This window comes from Coturnix japonica, chromosome 15, assembly GCF_054131305.1.
Source record: "Coturnix japonica strain WE chromosome 15, WE-NBRP24, whole genome shotgun sequence".
NCBI lineage: Eukaryota > Metazoa > Chordata > Aves > Galliformes > Phasianidae > Coturnix > Coturnix japonica.
Window position 1 is genome coordinate 12,875,107 of NC_140677.1, and position 22,018 is coordinate 12,897,124.

A 22,018-nucleotide genomic window follows, 5' to 3' on the forward strand; every position below is an offset into this window, starting at 1 on the left:
GCGGGCTGGGCTGGCGGCGGCTCCCGTGGGACTCAGACCCCCCCCTCCCCGCTTCCCCAGCCCGGCCCGGCGGTGTAGGGCGGGCGGAGGCGGTGCGGGCTGCACCTGCCGGGCTGCGCAGCGGGGCTGGGCTGGGTTCGGAGCGGAGCGGCTCAGAGGAGCCATGCCGGCAGCCACTGCGCCGGGGCCGGACGAGCCGCGCACCGCTGCGCCTGGGCGGGACGGCGGAGGATCCCGCGGGTACACAGGTATGGGCGAGGTTGGGATGCGGGCAGAGAACGGGGGATCCCCGCCGGTGCCGGGCCGGGAGCTCGGTTGGCTGGGGGTGGGTGTCCCCGCAACAGCCCCCGGTTCAGGAGCTCCCCGGCCGTGGTCAGGGGATACAGCCCGTGCTGGGAGCTGCCGTGCCCCAGATGGGCAGCACCGGGTGAATTTCGGAGGCTGGTGCGGCGTGGGGCTGCGGGGGTCGGGAGGCGTGAAAGCGAGCGGTGCTCGGAGGGAAAGGTCCGGCACGTAGCGAGTGCTGCTCTGGGAACCAGCGGAGCTTCCAACAGAGGCACGTTGAGAGAGGAGAAAATGGAGATATCGGTGTTTTAATGAAATAGGGTGCTGCACCGAGGAGTAAAATGGGAAATGAATCACCGGTTTTTTGCTTCCTCTTCATCCCTCGTTCCCCTTCCAACCCTCCGGTTTCGTTACTCAACTCGACCCTCTAGAGCCTAACACCCTCCGAGAATCACTTTGACTGGGGGGCGATTAACTTGATGGTAATAGGAGCTGATAGAGAGTCCGGCCCTAACGCTGTGACCTCTGCACGGCGCGGGGTCCGAGGAGATGCGGGGGGACGCGGCCGAGGGGCTACAGCGCTCCCGGATCACGGAGCCGTCCTGCTCGGCCGCCCTCTCATCTCACTGCCCTCTCATCTCACTGTGGTCGCATCCTCACGGGCGCTGTCGGTGAGCCGTGTTTTATTACGTCGCCAGAAAGAAGCAAAAACATCTCCGGGCTGACAGAGTAGCAGCGCTTTTGAGTCGCATCCGCTTAAATGTGCTTAACTGTGCATTTAATTTGAATCTAATAGAGCAGTTCATTTTGAAAATATGGAGCGGGCTCTGAGAAACGTACTTGAGAATTAACAGCTCGAATGCGAGCGTAGGCTCTGCTGCTCTCATTTATGCTATTGTTACTAATCGTTGAGCTTTCTGTCTTCTGTAACATCATGTGTCTGCCTGTGCCGGTTGTGCCCTGCTGTGCCCGCAGTAAGGAGTGCTGGGCAGGGCTCAGCCCCCTGATCCCATGTAATCGTGTCCCGCGCTGATCTGTGGCAGAGCTCCCAGAGATGTGGGATCTGTGACAAACAAATGGCAGTCGGCCTGGAATCCCCTCAGTTTATGCCTTGGGTGTTTGCAAACCTGACTGTGGGGTCAAACTGCATCACTGTATTCCTCACCTAGAAAAAGCAGGTGTTCTACAGTCTGTGCTTTTGAAGCCAGAAGGAGAGAATATAGCTTTGTGTGTGTTGCAGTGCTGTTCAGGAGTCATTTCTCCTCTCGGTAAAGAACAGGATTTGGGGGGCTTTGTGTGGAGAGGTTGAAAGGGAGAAACCTATATGAGGGTTGTACCATGGCTGTGCAGTGCTCTCCCAGCTGTGTCCAACCAGAACAACCAGCACTGCCCTCCCCAGGCCTGCCACACCTGTGAGGTCAATTGGAGTCAAAAGGGCTGTGAGGAGCAGCAGGTCTGCAGCTGTGGGGGCCAATGGGCTGGATGGCAGTGTGTGTGTGGGGTCAGCAGTCCTTCTGTAGGTGCTCCCTCTGTGTCCTACTGCTCTGCAGGTCTGCACACCCCCCACCTTGGTCGAATGGCAATTGGTTGCTCCACGTGGCTGTGCTGCTGTTAGAGCTGAGTGGTTTGGATGGCTAAATTATAACTACTTGTATAGTTTTAAATTAAACTCTTGCTCAGGATGCTTTATTTGAAACGTGATGTTATTTATGCAGCGATATTTGCAGGAGAAATGACCTCTAAGGAGAGCTGATGACATCTGCTGTGTATTTCATTTATTGTGTTCTTATCGGTGATCATTTCTCACTGCTGCTTTGATTGAGTAATATTTCCATCCCGGAATGGCAGCACAAACAGATGCCCTCATGCACTCCTTCTGCAGCAGATGAACAGAAAGTCTTCAAGATTTCCACTTGAATTAGTCTGTGAATGGGAAAGAAGTTAGGAGGAGTTCATTGCAGTCTGATGCCTGACCACTTAAGGCTCTGACAGCCTCATGCAGCATAGATGTACGGTGATGGTGTGCCCAGCTCCTCCTGCTGCCTCCCTCACTCTCACCTTGTGTACACACAGGGTGCTGTGAGTGCTGTGTCCCCCTGGGTTCCTGGGAGAAGTCACCTGGCAGGCAGCACTGAGGGTAAGGCATCAACTCTGGGTTGGGACCGACCCAGGCTGCAGTTTGTTGGGGGAGATATCCCTGTGTACGTGCTCTGGGTGGCTGTCGTGGCTCTGGTGGGGTGTACCGAGCTGGGTGTGCCTTTGGTGTCCCTCATGATATTGGTTCTTTTGTTACAAACAGCTTTTTTTTTGCACTGAGTTTATCTCTGCCAGTGCAGAAACTGAAGACACATCACTGTGAGCTTCTGGTTGCTCTTCCAGGAAAGCAAAACCAAAGCTGTGCTTCAGAGCCATGAGTGCTGCATGTGGGTGGTGAGCTGGGTCCCAGCTCCTTCCTCTGGTCCAAAGCTCAGTTTCTAGACTGGGAGAGAAAATGTTCATCCTGAATGTCCATCCTGCAGGTCAGAATGTGAGGTGACGTGGAACATACGGGCTTGTCATCTCCACTTCCTTTTTCTCCCACAAGATCAAAGTGAAACTTTTTATTAAATAAGATACCAGAAGTGGCAGCCACAGATTTCCAACCATTCGCCTTTAGCTCCTGTACCAGGCGTTGTTATTGCTTTGGGAGAATGATTTTTGTACTTGTCATGAAAACTCCAGAATGGTGCAAAATAGAGAAGAAGAGTTACGAGGTCGTCTAGCACAGTCCTCCACAGCACAAGATTGTTCCCTGCAGTATTCTCCAATACCTTGTCCAGGCTACTCCTAAATTACCAAGATATAGAGATGAATTATGTCTAGGCTTATAACTTCCAGCTAAGGAATGAAATGAGCCAAATGTCTCAGACCCAGCACATCAGTATTTCAAAAATCAGAAGTCAGCTTCACACCATAAAGCCCAAACCACCCAAATTCAATCTAGGCTGGTTGTGGGCAGGACTGGGTTTGCTGTCCTGGGTGTTCCCACTTAGCCGAGCCAGGGGACCATGGGCTCCCATCAGAAATCAGCACGATGTACTCAGTCTATTGGTCACTGCTAATGGAGCTGGCACTGCAGAGTTTTGCCTTCAATCAATTGACAGGGACAAGGCAGCATGTGGGATAGTTGCTGGTTTGTGCTTGGGCATCTTATTGTCGTGCTGTCTTTCAAATGCTGTTGCCGATAAGCAGCTGTGCTGCTGTGCAGAGCAGCTTGGACTGGTGCCGTGGGCCTGAAGAGAGATGGGGAGAGGATTTTGTGTTTGCAGGAAGCCTGCCTGTCTTGCTTTTTGTTTTGTCATCTGAAGACGGTGAGAAATGCAGAAGTTGCAGAATGAGCAAGTGCTCACCAAAATAAATCAATGGGTGCCTGGTTTGATAGCAGTTTGCTGGCAGCAGAACCATATGCAGGTGCAGGGCCAACCCAACACCCCACTGCTTGCTGGGTGGGGGAAGAGGACAGGTTAACTGCTTGCCTTTCCTTTAGTGAAGCAAAACTTTGAACTAAAAGAGGGGAGATTTAGATTGGACGTGATAAGAAGTTCTTTACACTCAGTGGTGAGGCACTGGCACAGGTTGCCCATAGAGGTGGTGGTGAATTGGGCTTTGAGCACCTGATGGAGCTGTGGGTGTCCCTGTCTGTTGCAGGGGAATAGGATTGCGTGACCATTAAGAGTCCCTTCCAACTCAAATGATTCTGTGATTCTAAGGCAGTGCAGTTTTGTGCAAGCAAGGAGAAACTGCAGTGCGCGGCCATCACTGTTAAAGCAGACAGAGCTAAGTTTATAGCCAGGAGATCCCAACCTGGCAGTAAGGAGATGGGGGAGACTAGAAGCCATGAAACCATGCAGGAGGTTCTTAAATCTGACTGTTATTTTCTCAGTTCATGAATGGTTTCTATCAGCACAGTAAATCACGTGCTATCGCTAACTCTTTCAGGCCAGTGTCTCAAAAAATCAATTATTCACAGGAATTCTTGCTAACAGTTGTGAGTGCCAGGTCACAGTTCTCTGGTGTGCAGTTAGCAGCTTCAAGCAGCAAACTGAGAAAGGAACGGCAAAGGGGAGAAATGTGGGCTGCAAAACCAGCTCTCAGGAGGGTTCCTGTAGCAGGGAGCTGTAAGCCATGGGGATGAGCAGAAGGTTTCTGTGTTCTTTTCAAGTAAGTGCTTTGTGTGAGTGCAGTTCTTATGCTCAATTGTTTTGGGCCAAAACTGAATGCTTCCACACAAGGTAGCAAGCTTTTTTCATCCTTCTGAGCTCTTGTTTTGGGGTGGGTTTTGCAGTTAGCTCAGGCCCTGGCTCCAGTTCCATCCAGCAGAGGTTGTCACCATGGGGCAGTTGTCAGACCAGAGCGAGCAGCTTTTTCATCTGCTCTTATCAGTGTCACTGCCAGCTGCTGCAGGCAGATAGCCCACAGCTGCAGTGAGGTGTGTGGGGCCCAGCGTGTGGCTGCACTTAGTAGTGAGTGGGGAGCATCCTGGGGCTGTGCCACGGCACTGCTGTGTGGATCCAGGGGGACCTGGCAGCACTACATGGTGAGAACAGCAGCCTTTGCCCTGCCCAAATGTATGGCAGGATTTGGACTTTTACCTGCTTGCTTGCAGGTTCAATATCAAATTAGTGAAATTCACCTATAAAGAGAAAAAGCTAAATAGTTTTACTGGGTTTAGCACCTCCTTAGAAGTGCTAAACCACTGTGTAGGTGAAAAGCCACAAAGATGAAGCATTTTCTGACATCAGGGTCTTGTCTTGTGGCCACTGGTAGGTCTGGTGCTAGTGATGTATTGTATTAGGACTGGCTGGACAAGTGGTTTTGGCATTTTAAAGGGAACAAAGGCAAAAGGCTGATTCCACCAGAGCATCTGCTTTTAGTTGAAAGGCTCAGGTTGTCAGATTTCTACACGAAAGTACCTGGAGATGTCTCCAGACCTCAGAAATGTCCATCAGCAACATGGTCAATCAATCTATCCATATATATATGTATATCTAAAAGTGCTCAGCTCTGATATTGGGACATCATCAGTTTTTGTCCATAAAGCCTTTTATAGGAATGACTTGAGTGCTGCTCTGTTTTCCTGCCCGAGGTGGGCTCACCATTTGCTGTGTTCACCCATTCTTTTTTGGCCTTTGATTACTTGCTGGTAAAGAGAACGAAGCTGCTTGTAAATACTGGTGGGGCTACTAGCGTTCATGGGCTCTTGGTTATCTCTGCAAGAAGGGGGAGCGTTCAGATAAGGAGAGCATGGTAAATGGTTTGCTGAAGACTGAATGCTCCTAAAGCTTGCCTGCTGTCCCACCAATACCTGATCCACATTAGTGAGGTCCTAATTACCAAGCTGGGTGCTGAAATGTGGATTTCCCAGCATTGTATAGTGTAGCTGTTTATTCAGTTTATTTAGCTCTGTCTCTCCAGCACATCTTGTACATTTGGGGTCTGAGACAAGTGCAGGTGAAAAGCTCAATTCAAATTATTCCTCATAATTTTATCCTATTTTGGGTCTTTATTTTAGAGACTAAGGCACAAACTGTGTGTTCTGCGAGTTGTATTGTTTATTTATCACCTGCTTTGGGGTGACAAAGAGAGAGAGGAGCCCATCAGTAGCTCCAGTCACTGAACAGTCACAAAAGCAGGCGATGGGTCTTTTTTATTTGGGAGCAGTTCACATTAAGGCACAGTTCTGGTGTGTTCCACAGTGGAACAGTTATTATTATTTTTTTTTTCCATTTTCATTCTTTCTAATATGGGAATAATGGTGAAGAGAGAGAGATGAATGCTACACACTTGCCTCGTGGATCCTGCCTGTTCAGTTACACTGTTAAATTTTCACAAGTGCCATAACCCATTTTTTCAGTTCTGTTGGAAAACAGGGTAATAATGTACATAAAACCCATCTGTTCTCGCTTCTTGCTTTACTGGGGCCTTCATCAAATACCTCATTTTCCATCGGGTTTTTCTTTCTCAATTAATCTTTCCCATAGGAAACATATTCAGTATTGTCCTTGTTGCTGGACCCCAGAGTAAAATCTACAGATGAGAATAACCTGACTTTGATGTAAGCTGGCAAAAAAAAATAATAATAAAATAAAAAAAAATCAATCACAGAGATGACAGTATAGCAACTGGAACAAATCCTTGCTTAAGAGTAACATGAAAGACACAAATAAGAACAATTTTACACCAATTCCTAACATAATTTATGTTTGAAATGGGAGCAGATCGTACGTGTGCTGTCAGCACACCCTAATCTAGCATCTCGGTGATGTGAGGTTTGGGTTTTGCATGGATTAAAGCTGCTTGCAACCCTGCAGATAGGGAGCATTTCAGAGCTGGGAAGTGCTTAGTGCTGACTCCTAAATCTCACTGCAGCATGTTTGATGCGCCAAGGCAAAAAAGCCAGATGAAAAACGCTGGGAGGACAGAAGGGAATCTGTTAATCAATCCCTTCTCCTGTCCCCTCTATGACCCTTCGGGTCCTGTGGTCTGGATGGATCCCAGCTCTCCAAAGCCCCGAATGGGCCACAAGAAGGGAAGCTCCCATTGTGCTACCACGCTACATGGCTCTGCCATCACTGCCAGGTGTGCTGCAAGCCATGTGTTGAAAAGTCAGTTGTATCTATGGAACAGAATGAGGAAAAGTCATTAAGAGGAGCAAGCTTGAGTTTTGGGCTTGCATGTAGCAGCAAATAGGCTCTTCTTATATGTGCAATCCAAGTAGAGTCCATTGGCTGAAAAGTGGTTAACTTAATCTATACTTACAGTTTATTAACCAGCTCTTTAGGTGCTGTATAACAAGGAATGCTGTCTGGTCCTCAGACCAGTTGGAGGTGTGTGGGCTGTGGGTGCGTTCCCACTCTTCCTTCCTTCTCCCATGGCAAGCTCTTCCAAGAGCTCCTCTGTGAGCTCGCTGCGGATGTTCAACGTTATGCTTGTGACTTTAGGAACAGTGATTTCTAATGAGTGCTTTTCTAAGAAAATAGACTTGCAGAAATAATATCATCAGCCTGCTGATTTTCTTCAGGGTTTATAGAACCTAATGTTCTGTCTATTTCTGGCATCTGGCTATTACAGCATGTTTTAGTTGCATTAAGTAGTCAACAATAAGCAAAGCAAAAGCTTGAATTATGCGTGTATGGGAATAATGAGGTGAAGTCACGGATGGCTCTATTTCTGCATAGACAGCAAGAGGCTATCTTAACAAAATGCTTTCAGATAGATACTGCTGTATTTTAGATCATTTTGGCATTTACTTACGCAATGTATTTGATTTCCATTTGCTGTGTTTTGCTGTGTGGAGGGAGAAAGGAGCACAGGCAATGTGTAATGGGCAAACGTTCTTCAGTTACTCTTTCATTTCTGTTTCCTTATCAGCGAAACATAAATCTGCAACATGCTGACAGTAAAACCATATGGTAACTCTTCCTGACAAATTGATTTTGCAATGCAGACAACCCTGTCTCGGCATGGAAGGAGGCTTTTTGGATTATTTTGTCTTAATTCTTACATTACTCTTTAAGTTTCAGCACCTGGAAATTCTGTGTTTGGATTTTTCTGAACTCAGTGGCTTGTGTGAATTAAGAATTTTACAGAACATGCTCAACTTCAGTGTTTTTACTTTGGGGACAGTTATTTGTCATGTGAAATAATGTGTTTATTTGCTATAGCCAATGCCCTCCTGTCCTGTCTGGCAGCAGCGTCAGATTCCAAATATCCTCTTAGCGTGAATTGAAGAAATGCATGGTGTGAAGGATCTCTTCCTTTACAACAGTGTGCAGGTGTGCCCATAGGATGCTTAAGGTATTTGGCTTCTTGTGCCTAAACTGGACCATTGATGGCCTCTGGTCTGCGATGACTGCAGCTGAAGCAGTGCTTTGGATAATGGGCAGCAAGGATGAGGTGCTTTGTGAGTCCTGTGTAATGAGTCAAATGAACCAGAGGTTCTCTTCACTGCTTCACTTAGAGCTCAAAATCCAGAAGTGATTTTCAGCCTTTGCTTCATAGGGATGAGTGAGTTTTCTTCTTGTGCTTAGAAGCAGCAGCCTCTATCTTAAAATGTAAGCAGGGCACAAACCTGGGATGGGCGAACAACTTGTGAGTCATGGGAACTAGGTTTGGGAGATGCATCAAATCTAGGAGGGAAGCCATGAAGCCAGTCAAAACTAAACAGCACATAATAGATGGAGATGTTTATTGTGAACTACTCACACACGGCTGATAGGCTCACGGTAATGCCTTGCAGTCCTCTCTCCCAGATGTATGTGCTGTCAGCCAAGCATCACTCTGTGAGGCTTGAGATGCAGCTGTTGCAAAAGTGAAATAAGCAATGTCTATGGCTCTTAGCTAACATTACGTTTCTGACTAGTGACAGTTACTGCAACCCAAGGCATGATATTTTCTAGATATTTAGAGTGTCTGTGCAGTGTTGGTGTTTTACTTCAGCAGCCAATGCAGCCTCCAACACAGACCACAGCTGAAGACAAAAATTCCTCCTTGTAGCAGGTGTAGTCAGACAAGCCTTCCTGGAGAGCATTCAAAGAATAGATCCATGCAGAACATCTCCTTGTACAAATATGAGGGTGGGAGCACACTAAAACAGTAATTTTCAAGGAGTGGAAAGATAAAAGTAACCTCGCAGAAGAGTGGGTGCAATGAGTAACTGCAAGGACTTCATGGATCATTAATAGAAAGGGATGCTAGAGCTCACAAGAGAGATTTGCAAATGAATTATTAGAAGACTGTTGCCAAAGAAAATTAGGGCAAACCTGATCCAGAGATTTTAAATCTGAACTTGGATAAAATTGACAAGCAAGCTCGTTCTGGCAAAAATCCCATCTATGCATTTCAATAAAAGCTCTTACAAAAAAAATAATAAATAAATAAATTTAAAAAAAAATAGATGCCTTTAATGTTTTGATGCTGGCTAAAGAAGAAATGGCTTTGAAAAGCTCTTAGAAGAGGAAGAAACGGCATTTCTGGTATAACCAGATGCAGATATATGGAGTACAGTTGATGAACTTTTAGCTAAGGTTCTGTGTAAACCCAAGTATAGAAGCTTTCAAAATTGTATCACTTATTGGATGTTGTCAAGGAGTCTCAATTACTGCCTCAGTTACATCCGTGCAGGAATGTCATCTGCGGATGACATAATGCTATTACAGCCCTGGCCAAAGCAAGGAAATAACCACAGCTTAATGGGACGCTGGCAAAGGAGAGGCTGTTGCAGGTCTCTGTAATGATCAAGTGAAGGAAGTAGTTTTAAATAATAATGACAAAAGGTCTCTGACATTCTGGGGCTTTAATCACTCTACATATGCAATTATGGGCAAGGGCAATGCAGGAAAGTGTAAAGAGCGCTGGCAACAGCCACGTGTTAGTCAGAATGGCCAATGGTGGATTAAAGATAAAGTCTTGGAAGAAGGCATCAGGAGCTAAATTACCTGTTCTTTGGCTGTGTAATGATTCCAGGTAAACTGGTATGTCTGCTGAAAGAGTCTAATGAGGGTTGCTTAGGAGTCTGAAGAAACATAACCTGAATCAAACCTGGCTCTGAGATACTTTCTGCATCTCTTGTAGCTAGAAGTGTCACTAACATGAGCTCTAAGTATGTGATCTGGTACCTAAAAGTAGCCTTGAAGCAGTAAAATGCAGCGATGTAGGTCTTTTGCAGCTTATGATGATGGCTTTTCACAGCATCTTGGGTGTTTTAGGTAAAGACAGGAGCTGGTAACACTCCAAAGTGAGGAAGAAGATGGTCCAGCTCACACATCAGTGTGTTCTAGGCATCAGATGTTGGAAGGAAGGACAGGAGATAGAGGAAATGACACTCTAGAAAAGGTTTGCTCTTGTAAAGGCAAGTTGGTGCCATTGTGAGGGCCTGAGAGAGGTGGCAAAATGAACTGTAATAACCTATGTGGAATTAAGAAAGGCATGTTTTTAAAACGCAGTCCTCAGTGTGTATTTACTTAGATTAGAGCAGTAATTGTCACTGTGGTTTTATTTGGTGTTTTGCTGAGATTCCTCTGGTTTTGGTTTTCCAGGCATTTGGGTTTTTTTAAGAGCATAGATGGAAGATGAGTCAGTAGTAAGCCCATCTCCTACAGTTTAATCAGAGCAGCTTAATTAATGACCAGAGGGGTTTTTGGTATGAAAAATGAAATAGATTTGATATCAGCATAGTAGCTCTGTCCAAGTGTTCATGAGGAGACTACTAGGACTCTCAATTTCTTTCTACTTGTACGTTTGGAAGGCATATTTTCCCTCCTTTATTATTTTCTGTGCCATCTTGGTGTTCACCACTCTGGCCTTGCAGGAGCAATCCCAATGCCTCTGAGGCTGCTTGTGGCCATGGTGAAGTCATCTGGAAATCAGCTGAGGGAAGGGAAGTTTGGTTTCTGATGCAGAAGCAGTACTGCTATTAAGTAAGTGTTAGACATAAAAAAGGGAGGGATATAAAGCAGTTCCCACGTTCTGTCAGTGCACAGGTATGGGAATGGAAAAATGCAATTGTTGTTGTCACTGAAGTATAGTTGGATGTTAAGAGTAGCCTTAATGACTGAACATTAACATTTATGTTAAAAATGAATGAAACCAGGAATATTGTGGCAACAAAACTTGATGTATAAAGCTGGTGGCTGACATGTTGCTGGGAGGAGAATAACTCAAGTCTCAAAGAACTATTGTATGTATTGAAAAAAATAGAGAAAAAACAAAAGAAACAAGTGTATAATGCATGAGTGATACAACAGTGTTTGTGAATGGGGGTGAGGATGTGATGCCTCTCTTTGGCCCCTTTTCTCCTTGTCCTCTCCCTGTGCAAAGGCTGTGGGAGCTGTCAGCTCATCTCAGCCCAGGTTATCAGAGATACAGTAGCATCTGAAGATGAGGAGATTCTCTAAGGTCATGATAAGATGCTACCATATAGACTGGGGTACTGAAGAATGTGGTCAGTCCATTAGGTCTTGAAAAGTTTGCATGAGAGAGGATGTGTCATGAATGTTCCCTGCATGGAAAATGCCATCCTGAGTACTTAATTAATCACAGAGCCCAACAATGTGGGAATGGGTCCAATGAGACCATGCCACTCGTAGATTAAATTTTGTTTTGTTTGAGTTTGTTTGGTTTTATTTGTTTGTTTTTAATGTTCATTGTGTAACAGTGGCTGTGTAGCAACATAAGTGAACCCCATTGCAGGGCTGAGGGCAGAGGAGCTTCTGGCTGGTGTTAGAGTGTCTGGCCGTGGACTGGCATCTGGCAGAGCAAGCAACATTGCCCATGCAGAGCTTTGTTCCTTACTTTGGCCATTAACTTGGGGTGATTTAAAAATATGATTATGATCAACCAACCAAAGTGAACCTTCGCTTTCTGCTCTCATGTTGTATTGCCTCGTGTATTTGTTCTGCAGGGCAGTGCAGCCACGTACCCCCTCCCCAGCTGGGCACCCTGCAGATCATTCATGGCAATGGCACAGCCGTCGGGACAGTCATCGCCTTCCAGTGCGCGGTCGAGCACCAGCTGGAGGGGCCAGGCATCATCACCTGCATATGGAAGGGGAACGGTACCCAGTGGACAGCAGAAGTGCCCTCCTGCAAGCGTAAGGCTCTACCAGAACCATTTCCAGTCCCTCTGGGCTGCAGTGTTGTTATTTAGCTTTGTGTATCTCCTACAACCTGAGGATTAATTCTAGACATCTGTGCAGGGAAAAAGACAAATTCAATTTCCTTCAAAGTTGCCCCCGCTGACTGTAATTGCACTCCATATGTGTTCTGACATCGTTAATTATTGTGACACAGAAAAGACTCCATCGGATTTCTGCCCAATCTTACATCACCAGCTCCGGTAGTGTTGCACCCGGAACAAACGTGGCTCTGTAGCTACAGGGTGTTCTGTTCTTTGCAACTTGTAGAGATGTGACCAACTAATCTGCAAATGTATTTGCAGGCCTATAATCTGCTGGCATTCATTTCTGGAGATAATTTGCTGTAAAAAGAAACACAGTAATATTTTTTCAACAATATCAGGCTGTTGCCTGTGGGCAGCTGCATGGCATAGTTACCATACTAACAAATGGCATTTGAATGGCAACATCATTAACTACCTATCATGCTGTGTTTCTTATTTATTAAAAGGCATTTGGTAATTTGGCTGGAAGCAGACTCAAAAATCTACTGCATGGTACTTCTGAGCTTTGTAGTATTTGAATTGGGGAGCTTAGTCTGTATCTCAGATTTGTATCGTTCTAAATCATTGGGAGTTGGATAGCTCTTTAGGCTCTTATCAGTCCTTCTGAAATTCAGGTGTTCGTATCTCTGCTTTAAGAGACTCCAGTAAAGAAAATAAATGACAGAAACCCTCTGCTTTGTGTAGAGCTGAGCTGAACTGTTCCTTGTGCTGGTATTCGTGTTGGAAGAGCTGGATGAGTTCTGAAGTGAGAGATGTTTAGAGCTCAAAATGAGCCAGCAGAGGTCTGCATTAGCTTTGACTTACCACATTCCCACCCTCCTTTGGTCTGGATAAATTCGTTCCTGATGTCAGATCACTGTCAATACAGAGCCTTACAGATACCATCCCTTCCATCTTCAAACAGAGGAAGACCAGTTGATCACTTCCTGCCATATGGGATATCATAACCTAGAGTCATCCTCAGTATAAAAGGCTTCTTTAAACCCACATGCCCTGAAGGTATTTGTGTTTGCAGTTTGCAGCACTCCTTGTCAGCCATTGATTAAAATAGTCTGGTAGTTCATCCACATTTTATAGACCAACCAAGTTGTGCTTTTTAGTTGCAGTGCTAAAGGCATTGTGTTTAATTGCAGTGCTAAAATAATTGTGAACAATCACTTACAAACAGGAGTTTTTAATTAACCCAGTTTAAGATCTGCATAGTTTTAGGTTGAAGCTAAGTTACTTCAATATCATAACACATGCTTAGCATGAGCTGTAATCTGCAGAAGTGTGAAGCAGGTAGGTTTCAGTGTGGTTTAATGAAAATAGGAGCATCAACATGTTGACCTTGGAAATGTTCTCTGTGTTTGCCTCGCTGCAGCTATATCAAAGTATGAGACTTTTGGATTTAAAGTCGCAGTGATTGCTTCCATCGTGAGCTGTGCCATCATTCTGCTGATGTCCATGGCTTTTTTAACCTGCTGTCTCATCAAGTGTGTGAAGAAAAGTGAAAGGAGGAGGACTGAAAGGTATGTCAAGAAAAGGCTTTTAGAACTGACTTCTAATGTTTACGCCACGTGTACTCCATTGCTGTGACAGCAGAGAGCTGCAGAGCTCCTTCCTAGGACTTGGTGCTTAACACCTTAGTGATGATAACTACTTACAATCCTTCATTTGTAGAGTAGACCTTAGGCATAGAAAGATGTAAAATCAAAAGTATTTAGGTGCCTATTTTCTTATATACATATATATAGAATGACTAAAGTGGACCTGGACAGATCCACATCTACCCAGAATTGTGCAGGAGCCGAACATACAAGTGTTGTTCCCTGACCCAGTCTTTGTCTCCTTGAATTATTTAAGCTTGGCTGTATCTTTGAATCTCTTCTCTCTCTTCCTTTTTATTCCTTTGCTCTCATTGAACTCCTCTGAGAAGTACAATCTACTCATGTCAAACCCATCAAAGCTTTCACCATCCGTAAAGCAAGATTAGAGCTGTCACAAAGATGCGACAAATAAGAGCTGGAAAGACTTAAGATTTTGTCATCTGGCTTGAAGCACGAGACAGTGGGCAGAATTACAAGCAGACAGGGGAAGAAGTAAAATTTACTCATCCAGTCCATTATAAAAACTTGTTGTGAAGGATGACTGAATGACCAAATGTGCCTAAATGCTAAATCCAATCAGCTGTTGTTCATGAGAGTGTCCACTCAAAGGTACCTGCTGCAGAAAGTGTTCTATGTGCACCCGTGCTTCATTTCTGTCTCACTTTTCCTGCTTGCTGCTCCCGAAGTGGCTTAGCTCTGTGGGATGGCTGCTCCCAGCTGAACCCAACGAGCTGCACTTCTTGTTGATTTTTAGCCACCTCTTGCTTCAGAGAAGCATTTGAAGTGAGGTGAGGGAGAGAACCCAAGTGAAGGTCTCTGTGCTCTGAGCTGTGTTTTATCCAGAGCTGGGTGGGAGCCAGGATTTCTCTTTGGGGGAAAATTCTTTAATTTCAAAATCTGACTGTAGCCAAAGTATGGATTTTATTTATTTTTTTTTTCCATTTCCCTTGAAAGGATTTTGCATGGCAAAGAAGCCTTTGGTGTCATTCATAGTATTAGGTTTTCTCTCACAGCATGAAATACATTTTGAAATGGAAAGGATGACTGGCGTTTTCAGGATTGCTGCTTTTCTTTCTGATAAGAATATCTGTATCAAAGTCCTTGTTCTTTATTTATTTTAAATGAAGTTTGGTCAAAATTAGCCTTTGATGTCTTGTTATTTTTCTCCTACCAGAGAAAAAGACTTTTATACTGGGCATTTTGATGCAGTTCTGCCCCAGGACACCAAATGGTTCCTTTTGCTTCCCAGTGTGCTGCTGCCCTCTGTCCTGTGGCAGTAGCCTTGCTGCAGCTGGGGGTCCAAGGGCTGGAGCAAGTGCACATAGAGGTAGTCTCTTCTGTTAGATCAATGTAGTGGGAAAATGAGGACCAACCTCTGGCTGCACAAAGTGTTTCTTGATCCAGAGAGGAGCTGCAGGTTTGATAATACAAAGTGAGAATGCTTAGGAAGAGGCTGGTTGAATAAGTGTCTTTTAGGCCATCTCTGAAAGAAAAGGCAGTCTGTACCTGCAGAGCATGGAGAGTGTCCTCATCTCCCCTTCAGCTTTGAAATCTGCCTGTCTGCTTTTTCTGGCTCTCTTAGTAGATCTGCTAAAAAAGGTCACCTCTGCTTACAAGCCTGTTTGTAAGGTTTCTGATGATCCAACAGGACATGCCATCCTGTTCTTTATCCCTGCATTTGGGGGGATGTCAGACAGAGGCATCCAAACACACTCCTATAGCATAGCCTCCTCCCAGACCTTGCCCTATGGCACAAGCAAAGCATCCATTTTCTTTGTTAGAAGCAGGACTGCATCCAGAGAGGATGGAAAAGCCATGGAAATCAGCATTGCCATTCCTCCCAATCTAATCTCATCCCAGCAGCCTGTTTGATTGTCTGTGACTCTGTGAATGTTAGAACTGTTTTAAAAGCAGGGAATGCAATTGTGATATATATTTTTTTTAGCCCTAGAGCTGGAGAAAGCAGCATGAGAAATGCCTTGGGCACATCCAGAAGGAAATTCTGAAGGCAGACAAACTCATCCTGCTCTTTAAAAACTCTTTTGGAAAAGAAACATTTCCTAATACCCAACCTGAACTTCTCCCATTGAAACTTGAGGCCATTCCCTCTCATCCTGTAGCTGTCATCTGGGAGAAGAGGTTGACCCCCGCCTCACCACAACCTCCCATCAGGTTGTTGTAGAGATCAATCAGGTCTCTCTGAGCCTCCTCTTCTCCAGACTGAACCATCCCAGCTCCTTCAGCTGCTCCCCATAAGATTTGTTCTCCAGACTCCTCATGGTTAGTGAGATAATAGACATGGATTTAGATGTAAACAGTAAATGAGGGCTATGGTCAGATAAAAGCTCAGGTATGCAATTGTTCATCACAGTGCTGTGTTTTACTCCTTGCTTTATTCAGAGACATGCAGCTGTGGTATCAACTCAGAACTGAAGAGCTGGAGAACATGCACGCTGCTTACTTCGGTTATAAGGGAAGAAATAACAACAACAACAACAAGAAACTCAGGAATAAATCCATATTTGACGACGTGACTAACATGGCCTATGACAACCAGGGCTTCTACAGGTAAGATTGTTAAACTGTAGTGGGTTGAATGAGGTTGTTGAAGAAATGGTAGTATTTGCTAAAGACATGCTTAGCAAACTGCCCTGAGGAGGCCAGGATATGGCAGCAGCTCTGAGATGGAGCAGGCAGGCTCACTTGCTGGGGTAGAACATATGGGTTTCCCTGAGCTTGCCTGTGCTGTGAGAGTTGTGCTGCCCAAAGGCCGCAGAGCAGAAAAGCTGAGCACTTGGTTACTTACAGCAGTTCTTGGTGAAGCCTGGTCTGCAGAGGAGGTTGTGCCAGGTTAAGCAGAGGAAGGTTTTTAATTGGCTTTGTTAAATGGATGCTAAACAGCAGCAGGTAAGTGGCTACACTGTGAGGCTGCGTGGTAGCAAGCTTGCCTAAGAGCCTTAGGAGAGGAGCTGACCAGGGTCAGCTCAGGGTGTTCCCATCCCTCTGTGCCTGGAGAGCAATTTGTGCTATCCATGCAAATACATGTAATTGTGTTTTTGATAACCTCTGAGTGCTCCTTTGTCATTGTGTATGGTAATGTACGGTGCAATCCTTGCTTGCTTTTAATTCAGTGCTCCTTTGTAGAGCTTTTCTGAACAGCAGTACCTGTGATTTGTAGTGGTTACCCGCAGAAAATGGCCTTATGCAGATTGTAAACCTGTTTTTGTGTTACAGTGCAGCTGGAAACTATTCCAACGGAGCACTCACAGCAAAGTCTGATGGCTGTTTAATCAATTCTTAGCTTTGGGTGTTTTCAGTAAGATGCATAAAGCTAATTAAATGAAGTTTACAACCTCAACAGTTTTCAGAAGTCTCACGATGCAATTTTTAACTTTGGACAACTTCAGTCTTCCACAGTGTAAATGTTTTGAAAAAGCGTAATCTGCTTGTAAAATAGCAGGGATAAATAAACACGGGGCTATCTACAGGGCTTAGAGCTCTGCTGGAGCCTCAGCTCCTTCTGCTGCTTATCTGCACCACTCCACAGGGCAGAAGCTGCTGTATTATGTTTACTGAATTCTGTACATCTTTTCTTAACTGAAATGAGCAGGGAATACACAATTCTTCCGGATAAGCAGCTTCTCTGGGGGCCAGAAGTCAACTGTTTGATTATTTCTTTAGTAAACTGGAAGGGTGTGCAGTTCTCCAGTGGGGGAAGGCAGAGGGCAGAAGGATAATGCCTGTGAGCTCTGTTTTTACTGCGTAGAGCAATAGAGATGCTGCACTGGGTGCTGGGGCACATACCCATCTCCTGATGCACAAGGCCACTGTCAGCCATGGTTGGCTTCCTTTCCAGGATGCAGAGGTGAAGTGATCCTGACTAATGACCAGTGAGCAAAAATCAGCTGGATGAGCAGGGGTGTAATGCTGTGCACAGCAGAGGAGGGATCTGGCTGTTTCTCCCATAAAGAACAGACTCTGTTTCTAATAGGGCATAGAAATAGTGTCCATGCTGTTACAGACCAAATAAAATGGTCTTGGGATGGCTCTAGGAACAACCGTGACCTGTTATCAGTTCATACCACACTCCTTTTCCTCACCCAAATAAGATCTACTTAATCAGGGTTAGTAAAAGCTGTTCCCTTCTCCTGTTTATTTCTGTTAAGTGGATATACACAGAGGTTGAGGTGTGGAAATGATGCTAACGTGTCTCATGCCACAACAAGTGATCTGTCAGCTCTTCACCCCTTGCAAGACCGAATGGTGCATGTCACAACTAGGTGAGGCCTCAGCATGCTGTGCTCCAGAGATGTCTAGGCTGATCTTTGGCCAGATGAGGATGTAGGCTGTGCTGCCTTTCAGACCAATCCAGATATTGCCTATGTACACTGTCTACCAAACTGTTTGATTTGCTGCTTTAAGGAACAAAAGTGCTTTGGTAACATATAAAATGAAAAGCTACTTCTTTCTTCAGGCAGGTAAGATGTGGGTTATGTTTTGTAGAGTAACTCAGGAGCACAATGCTATCATCTGCAAAAGTGATGCCTTAGTTTGCTGATGAGATCATTTTGACTGTAATGAGGTGCCATAACAGAGATCCAGAATGCTGACATGAATGTTATAAATAATGCAGGACCTGGCTGTTGGACAGTGCAGACTCCGTTGTGTTGTTCTGGTCCTGTCTGCCCTAAAATGAGGTCCTCATCCCCTTGTGTTTGAAGTGTGGAACAAATGTGATGAATATGTAGTTTCACTGGAAGACATTGGATTTTAACGACAACTGCTGTAACTATAACGAGCCCCATTCTGGCTTTTTGGGTGCATGAACAAATTGCTTTAAAATGCTGAGAAATATGTCTACAGATACCTGGGATCATTAATGGCTGTGTAGTCTCTGTTGAGGCTGCCGCTTCGTTTGGGTGTAAGGAGCCATAAGGAGGTTAAAAATAGCAAATTTTAGCAGCAGCTCATACATGCAGGAGCTGTAAGCCTATTTGCTCCTTTATAATATTGGAATAGTTCACTAACGCTCAGTAGGAACAGCAAGTTACAAGGCACAGGGTGATGGGAGGGATGTGTTTTCCCCAGAAGGCTGGAACAGAGGCAGCTGGTTGCTGTGTGACACAGGGCTGGAGATTAGCAGAAGGCTGATCCTCAGCTGCAGGAGGTGACAGCAGTCCATGGGCAGCCTGGCAGCCAGAGTGCAATGCCTGCAGCCTGGAAAGGGTGCACTATTGCCTCCCTGATTCTGTGGCAGAATGAAACCAAGGATGTTAAATTCATCCATCCAAAGTGAAGGACTCAGGGCCAGGCTGGATAGGTCCCTGGGCAGCCTGAGCTGGTAGTGACAACCCTGCACATGGCTTTAAGGTGCCCCTCCAACCTAAGCCATTCTGTGATTCCATTCTATGATTCATTTTACACCTCTGTCAGCTGAGAGGACAACCAGATCGAAACCAGCCCAGCTCAAAAATACATCTAAAGATCAGCAAAGAAACTTGGTGATTTTTTCCCTCCTGTTGTGAAAGCCTTTGGAAGAAGCTGCACATTCAACATTTGGACTGTTCTTAAGGTGAATTATTTTACACAGCTCTAGGCCAAGTTATAAAGCATTCTCTGTGAAGTAGCGATCTGACTGCAGGGGTGAGTCAAATGGAAAAGCCCACGTCTCGGTGGGCTTCAAATCCTCCTTCACATAACCACTGCAGCTGGAGCATATTATCAAGGAGAAAAAAATCTCTTCTGCAGAGAAAGAGGTTAGTGTAGTCTCCCACAGAAGATATTTTTAGCACCTGAATTTTTGTGCTGGAACCCTTTTTGACTATAAGATGCATTACCAGCATGCTTGGCAAATGGCAAGTAAGGGCAATCCAACAAAAAAGTTGTCCAAGTGAAAAGATTTCACACACAAGAAAAAGCCAACGTGCTTAGGAGAGGCAGCTCAGTGTTCTGAGTCAACTCAAGAAACTGTATGCAGAGTTGGATAAGTTAGCTCATAACTTTGGCCTCCACAGTGAAACTAAGTGTATTTTCTTTTTCCCTTTGATGTAGCAAGGCTGAAATTTTCCACTACCTTTTATATGGGGTTCCATCGGAGGTGCAAATCAGAAGCTTGTGTTGCTCTGAACAGTGTCAGCGTGTGTTCGGGCCCATGGAGGACATGGCTGTTGGCCAGAGGGGGAAAGACCCTTGGCCACGTTCCCACCTTTCCTTCTGCCCCATGGGGACACCTTCCCAGCTGCTTTCCCTCTATAAACACGTTAGTAGAAGAGATTACAAAGGGGAAGGATATGATGGCCTTTTCCTAGCAGCATGCTGTGGTGCCGGTTTACTGCAGTGGGGGGCGATGCTCATGCTGAGAGACAAAGTGCTACAGGGCTGGATGGAGAACACTAGTAGTTGAAGACACCAGAACAGCCTGGGTGGCTGTCAGAGCTCCCCAGCAGGAGCTGTAGAGCAAGGAGGTGTATCAGTGGGAGAATTAAGGGAGCAAAACTTCCGCAATAGTGACTTTCTGCAAGACAGTCTGAGTCCCCAAAGTGTCTCCTGCACCTGGCATGCCACGAAGGGCTGTGGGAGCTCGTACTGGTTCTGCATTGCATTTTCATTAGATCTCTTTTCATGTTAAAAGTCAGACTGCCTGTGCCTGGTTGAAGATGCCTCTGTCCTACATTCCGAGCTGGATCTCTGGCTGTGCATGGCACCAGGCTGGCTGCAACAAAGGGCAGAGCTGAGCTCGTTTCTCCCTCTGAGCTTCCATTTCTTCTGTCTGAGCCCACACTGGTGTGAGGATTCCACTGCCCAGCGGTGCAGTCTGTGTGACATCTTTGTGTGTGGAGAGCAGCAGTGCTGCAAGAAGCAGCTCAGGGCTGCTCTTCACCATGTTACTCAGTGCTGATTCCACTGCAAGAAGCATCCGGTGAAGCAGCTGCAAGCAACACAGGCCATGTCTTGTACAGAGTGCACAGTCCATGCCATTCCCTGTGTGAGGGCTGTCTGGTTGTGCAGTTCTTAGAAGGGGGGGGGGGGAGGGGGAAGCAGATTTGGGCACGGCAGAAGAGCTGGTTGCCTTTATTTGCTTTCTGCATAGACAGCTGCACCCTACACTGTCCCACCCTGAGCTTCTCTATTCATTTCCCCTTATTGGTTATCATGGTGCTTTGTGCTCCACCACCTATTTCACGGAACAGCTGGGCGGGGGAAGTGGGCTGTGGTTTGTTCTTGGGGCCCTGTGTCAATGGTAGGAGTTACAGAACATGTTTCCTGTTTGCTTAATGTAAGAGAAATAAAAATGCATTGAAAGAGAATGCAGAACCAACCAACCAAAGAAAGCCTCATTCCTTTGTATCAGCAATTTGCACTTAGCTTTCTCAAGTGTCAAGTATTGTGCATCAAGATTGGATATTCAGCATGTGGCACTCCTGGATGCTCTCATGTTTTCAGCTAGGAATACAGGATATCTTCTGACTAGGATAGTTTGGTGTAGCCCAGCTGAAAACTAGCTTTAGGAAGCTGAAAGGGGTTATATTTTCCCTGGTAACCTGGGCACCTCCTCAGGTTATATTCTGCCATGCTAATCAGTGCCATCTTACACTGAAAGCAGAGGTGGTTTCCTATGCCTTTACCCTACCTAGCTGTAGTTCATGCCCCAAATAGTTTTGTAACACAGCTTTTCAATGAATGGCAAGATACAATGTTCTCTACAAGACAGTTGTATCTGCAGCGTCTGTACCAGAGCAGTTACTTGTAACAGTTCTTTTATCTTCTGCCCTTTCCCTGTGGCTCTGTGTGTTCCTGTATGAAGTTCGCTTCCCACGAGCGCTCCTGCTGGTTTATTGCAGCCACTGCATGCACTGTGCGGGCTGCATCTCCTGACCTGCGGGCTTCCTGCAGCCAATGCAAGCCCCTCTGTTACAACACAAGCAGTTCGCAAAGTGTCCGATATGCAAACAGAACAGATCGGAAGGTTCTGTATTCTCATTAGAGCAACCAAAACTGAATTAACTTTTCTCCTCGTGCTTGCAGATTCCAGGAGGAGGAGTGGACTCGGGACACGGCAGCTTCAGGGTGCTGCAAAGCCGGTGAGCGGCTGCCCAAGCTCAGCAGCACAACTGGGAGACACACGGTGCCAGGACACAGCCCTGCTCTGCACACAGTGAATTCAGTCCATGTGGTCGAGGTCTATGGACACACGGATAGATCCAACAAACCCACGTGTCAGATACCTGGCTAGATGCTGGCTGAAGTGCACTTGCTTCTCTGGACCAAAACGAAATGGATCGAAATAATGTGCCTTAAAGACAACGCAGGAAGTTAATGACTCATTTGAATCTGAAAGTTTTATATATTACAAGGTGGTTATTTAACAGAAATACTTTGACATCTGGTATAAATAAAATAAGGAATGTTGAGGCTGGCCATCAGCA

At 45.6% G+C, this 22,018-nt stretch overlaps 1 protein-coding gene across 3 annotated transcripts; it reads left to right on the forward strand.

Moving 5' to 3' along the window:
- Positions 1-133: 133 nt before the first annotated feature.
- On the forward strand, positions 134-22,018 carry SUSD3 (sushi domain containing 3). Of its 3 annotated transcripts, XR_014934656.1 has the most exons (6): positions 134-248; positions 11,726-11,914; positions 13,367-13,514; positions 15,538-15,872; positions 15,993-16,160; positions 21,618-22,018. XR_014934656.1 is itself a non-coding variant. In XM_015874829.2 (5 exons), the coding sequence occupies exons 1-5, from the start codon at positions 164-166 to the stop codon at positions 21,823-21,825; spliced, it is 798 nt and encodes a 265-aa protein (XP_015730315.2). In that variant the 5' UTR covers positions 134-163; the 3' UTR covers positions 21,826-22,018. The 3 variants fall into 3 exon arrangements, 2 of the variants coding, with proteins under 2 accessions (XP_015730315.2, XP_085372637.1); XM_015874829.2 differs by lacking the exon at positions 15,538-15,872; XM_085516511.1 differs by lacking the exons at positions 15,538-15,872; positions 21,618-22,018 and adding an exon at positions 19,026-19,044.

Excerpts from the sequence above, each read along its gene's own strand:
- SUSD3 (XM_015874829.2), top strand. The coding sequence starts at position 164 with ATGCCGGCAGCCACTGCGCCGGGGCCGGACGAGCCGCGCACCGCTGCG. Across the intron at positions 249-11,725 it reads AGGATCCCGCGGGTACACAG|GGCAGTGCAGCCACGTACCC; the intron begins GTATGGGCGAGG and ends TTTGTTCTGCAG. Across the intron at positions 16,161-21,617 it reads GACAACCAGGGCTTCTACAG|ATTCCAGGAGGAGGAGTGGA; the intron begins GTAAGATTGTTA and ends TCGTGCTTGCAG.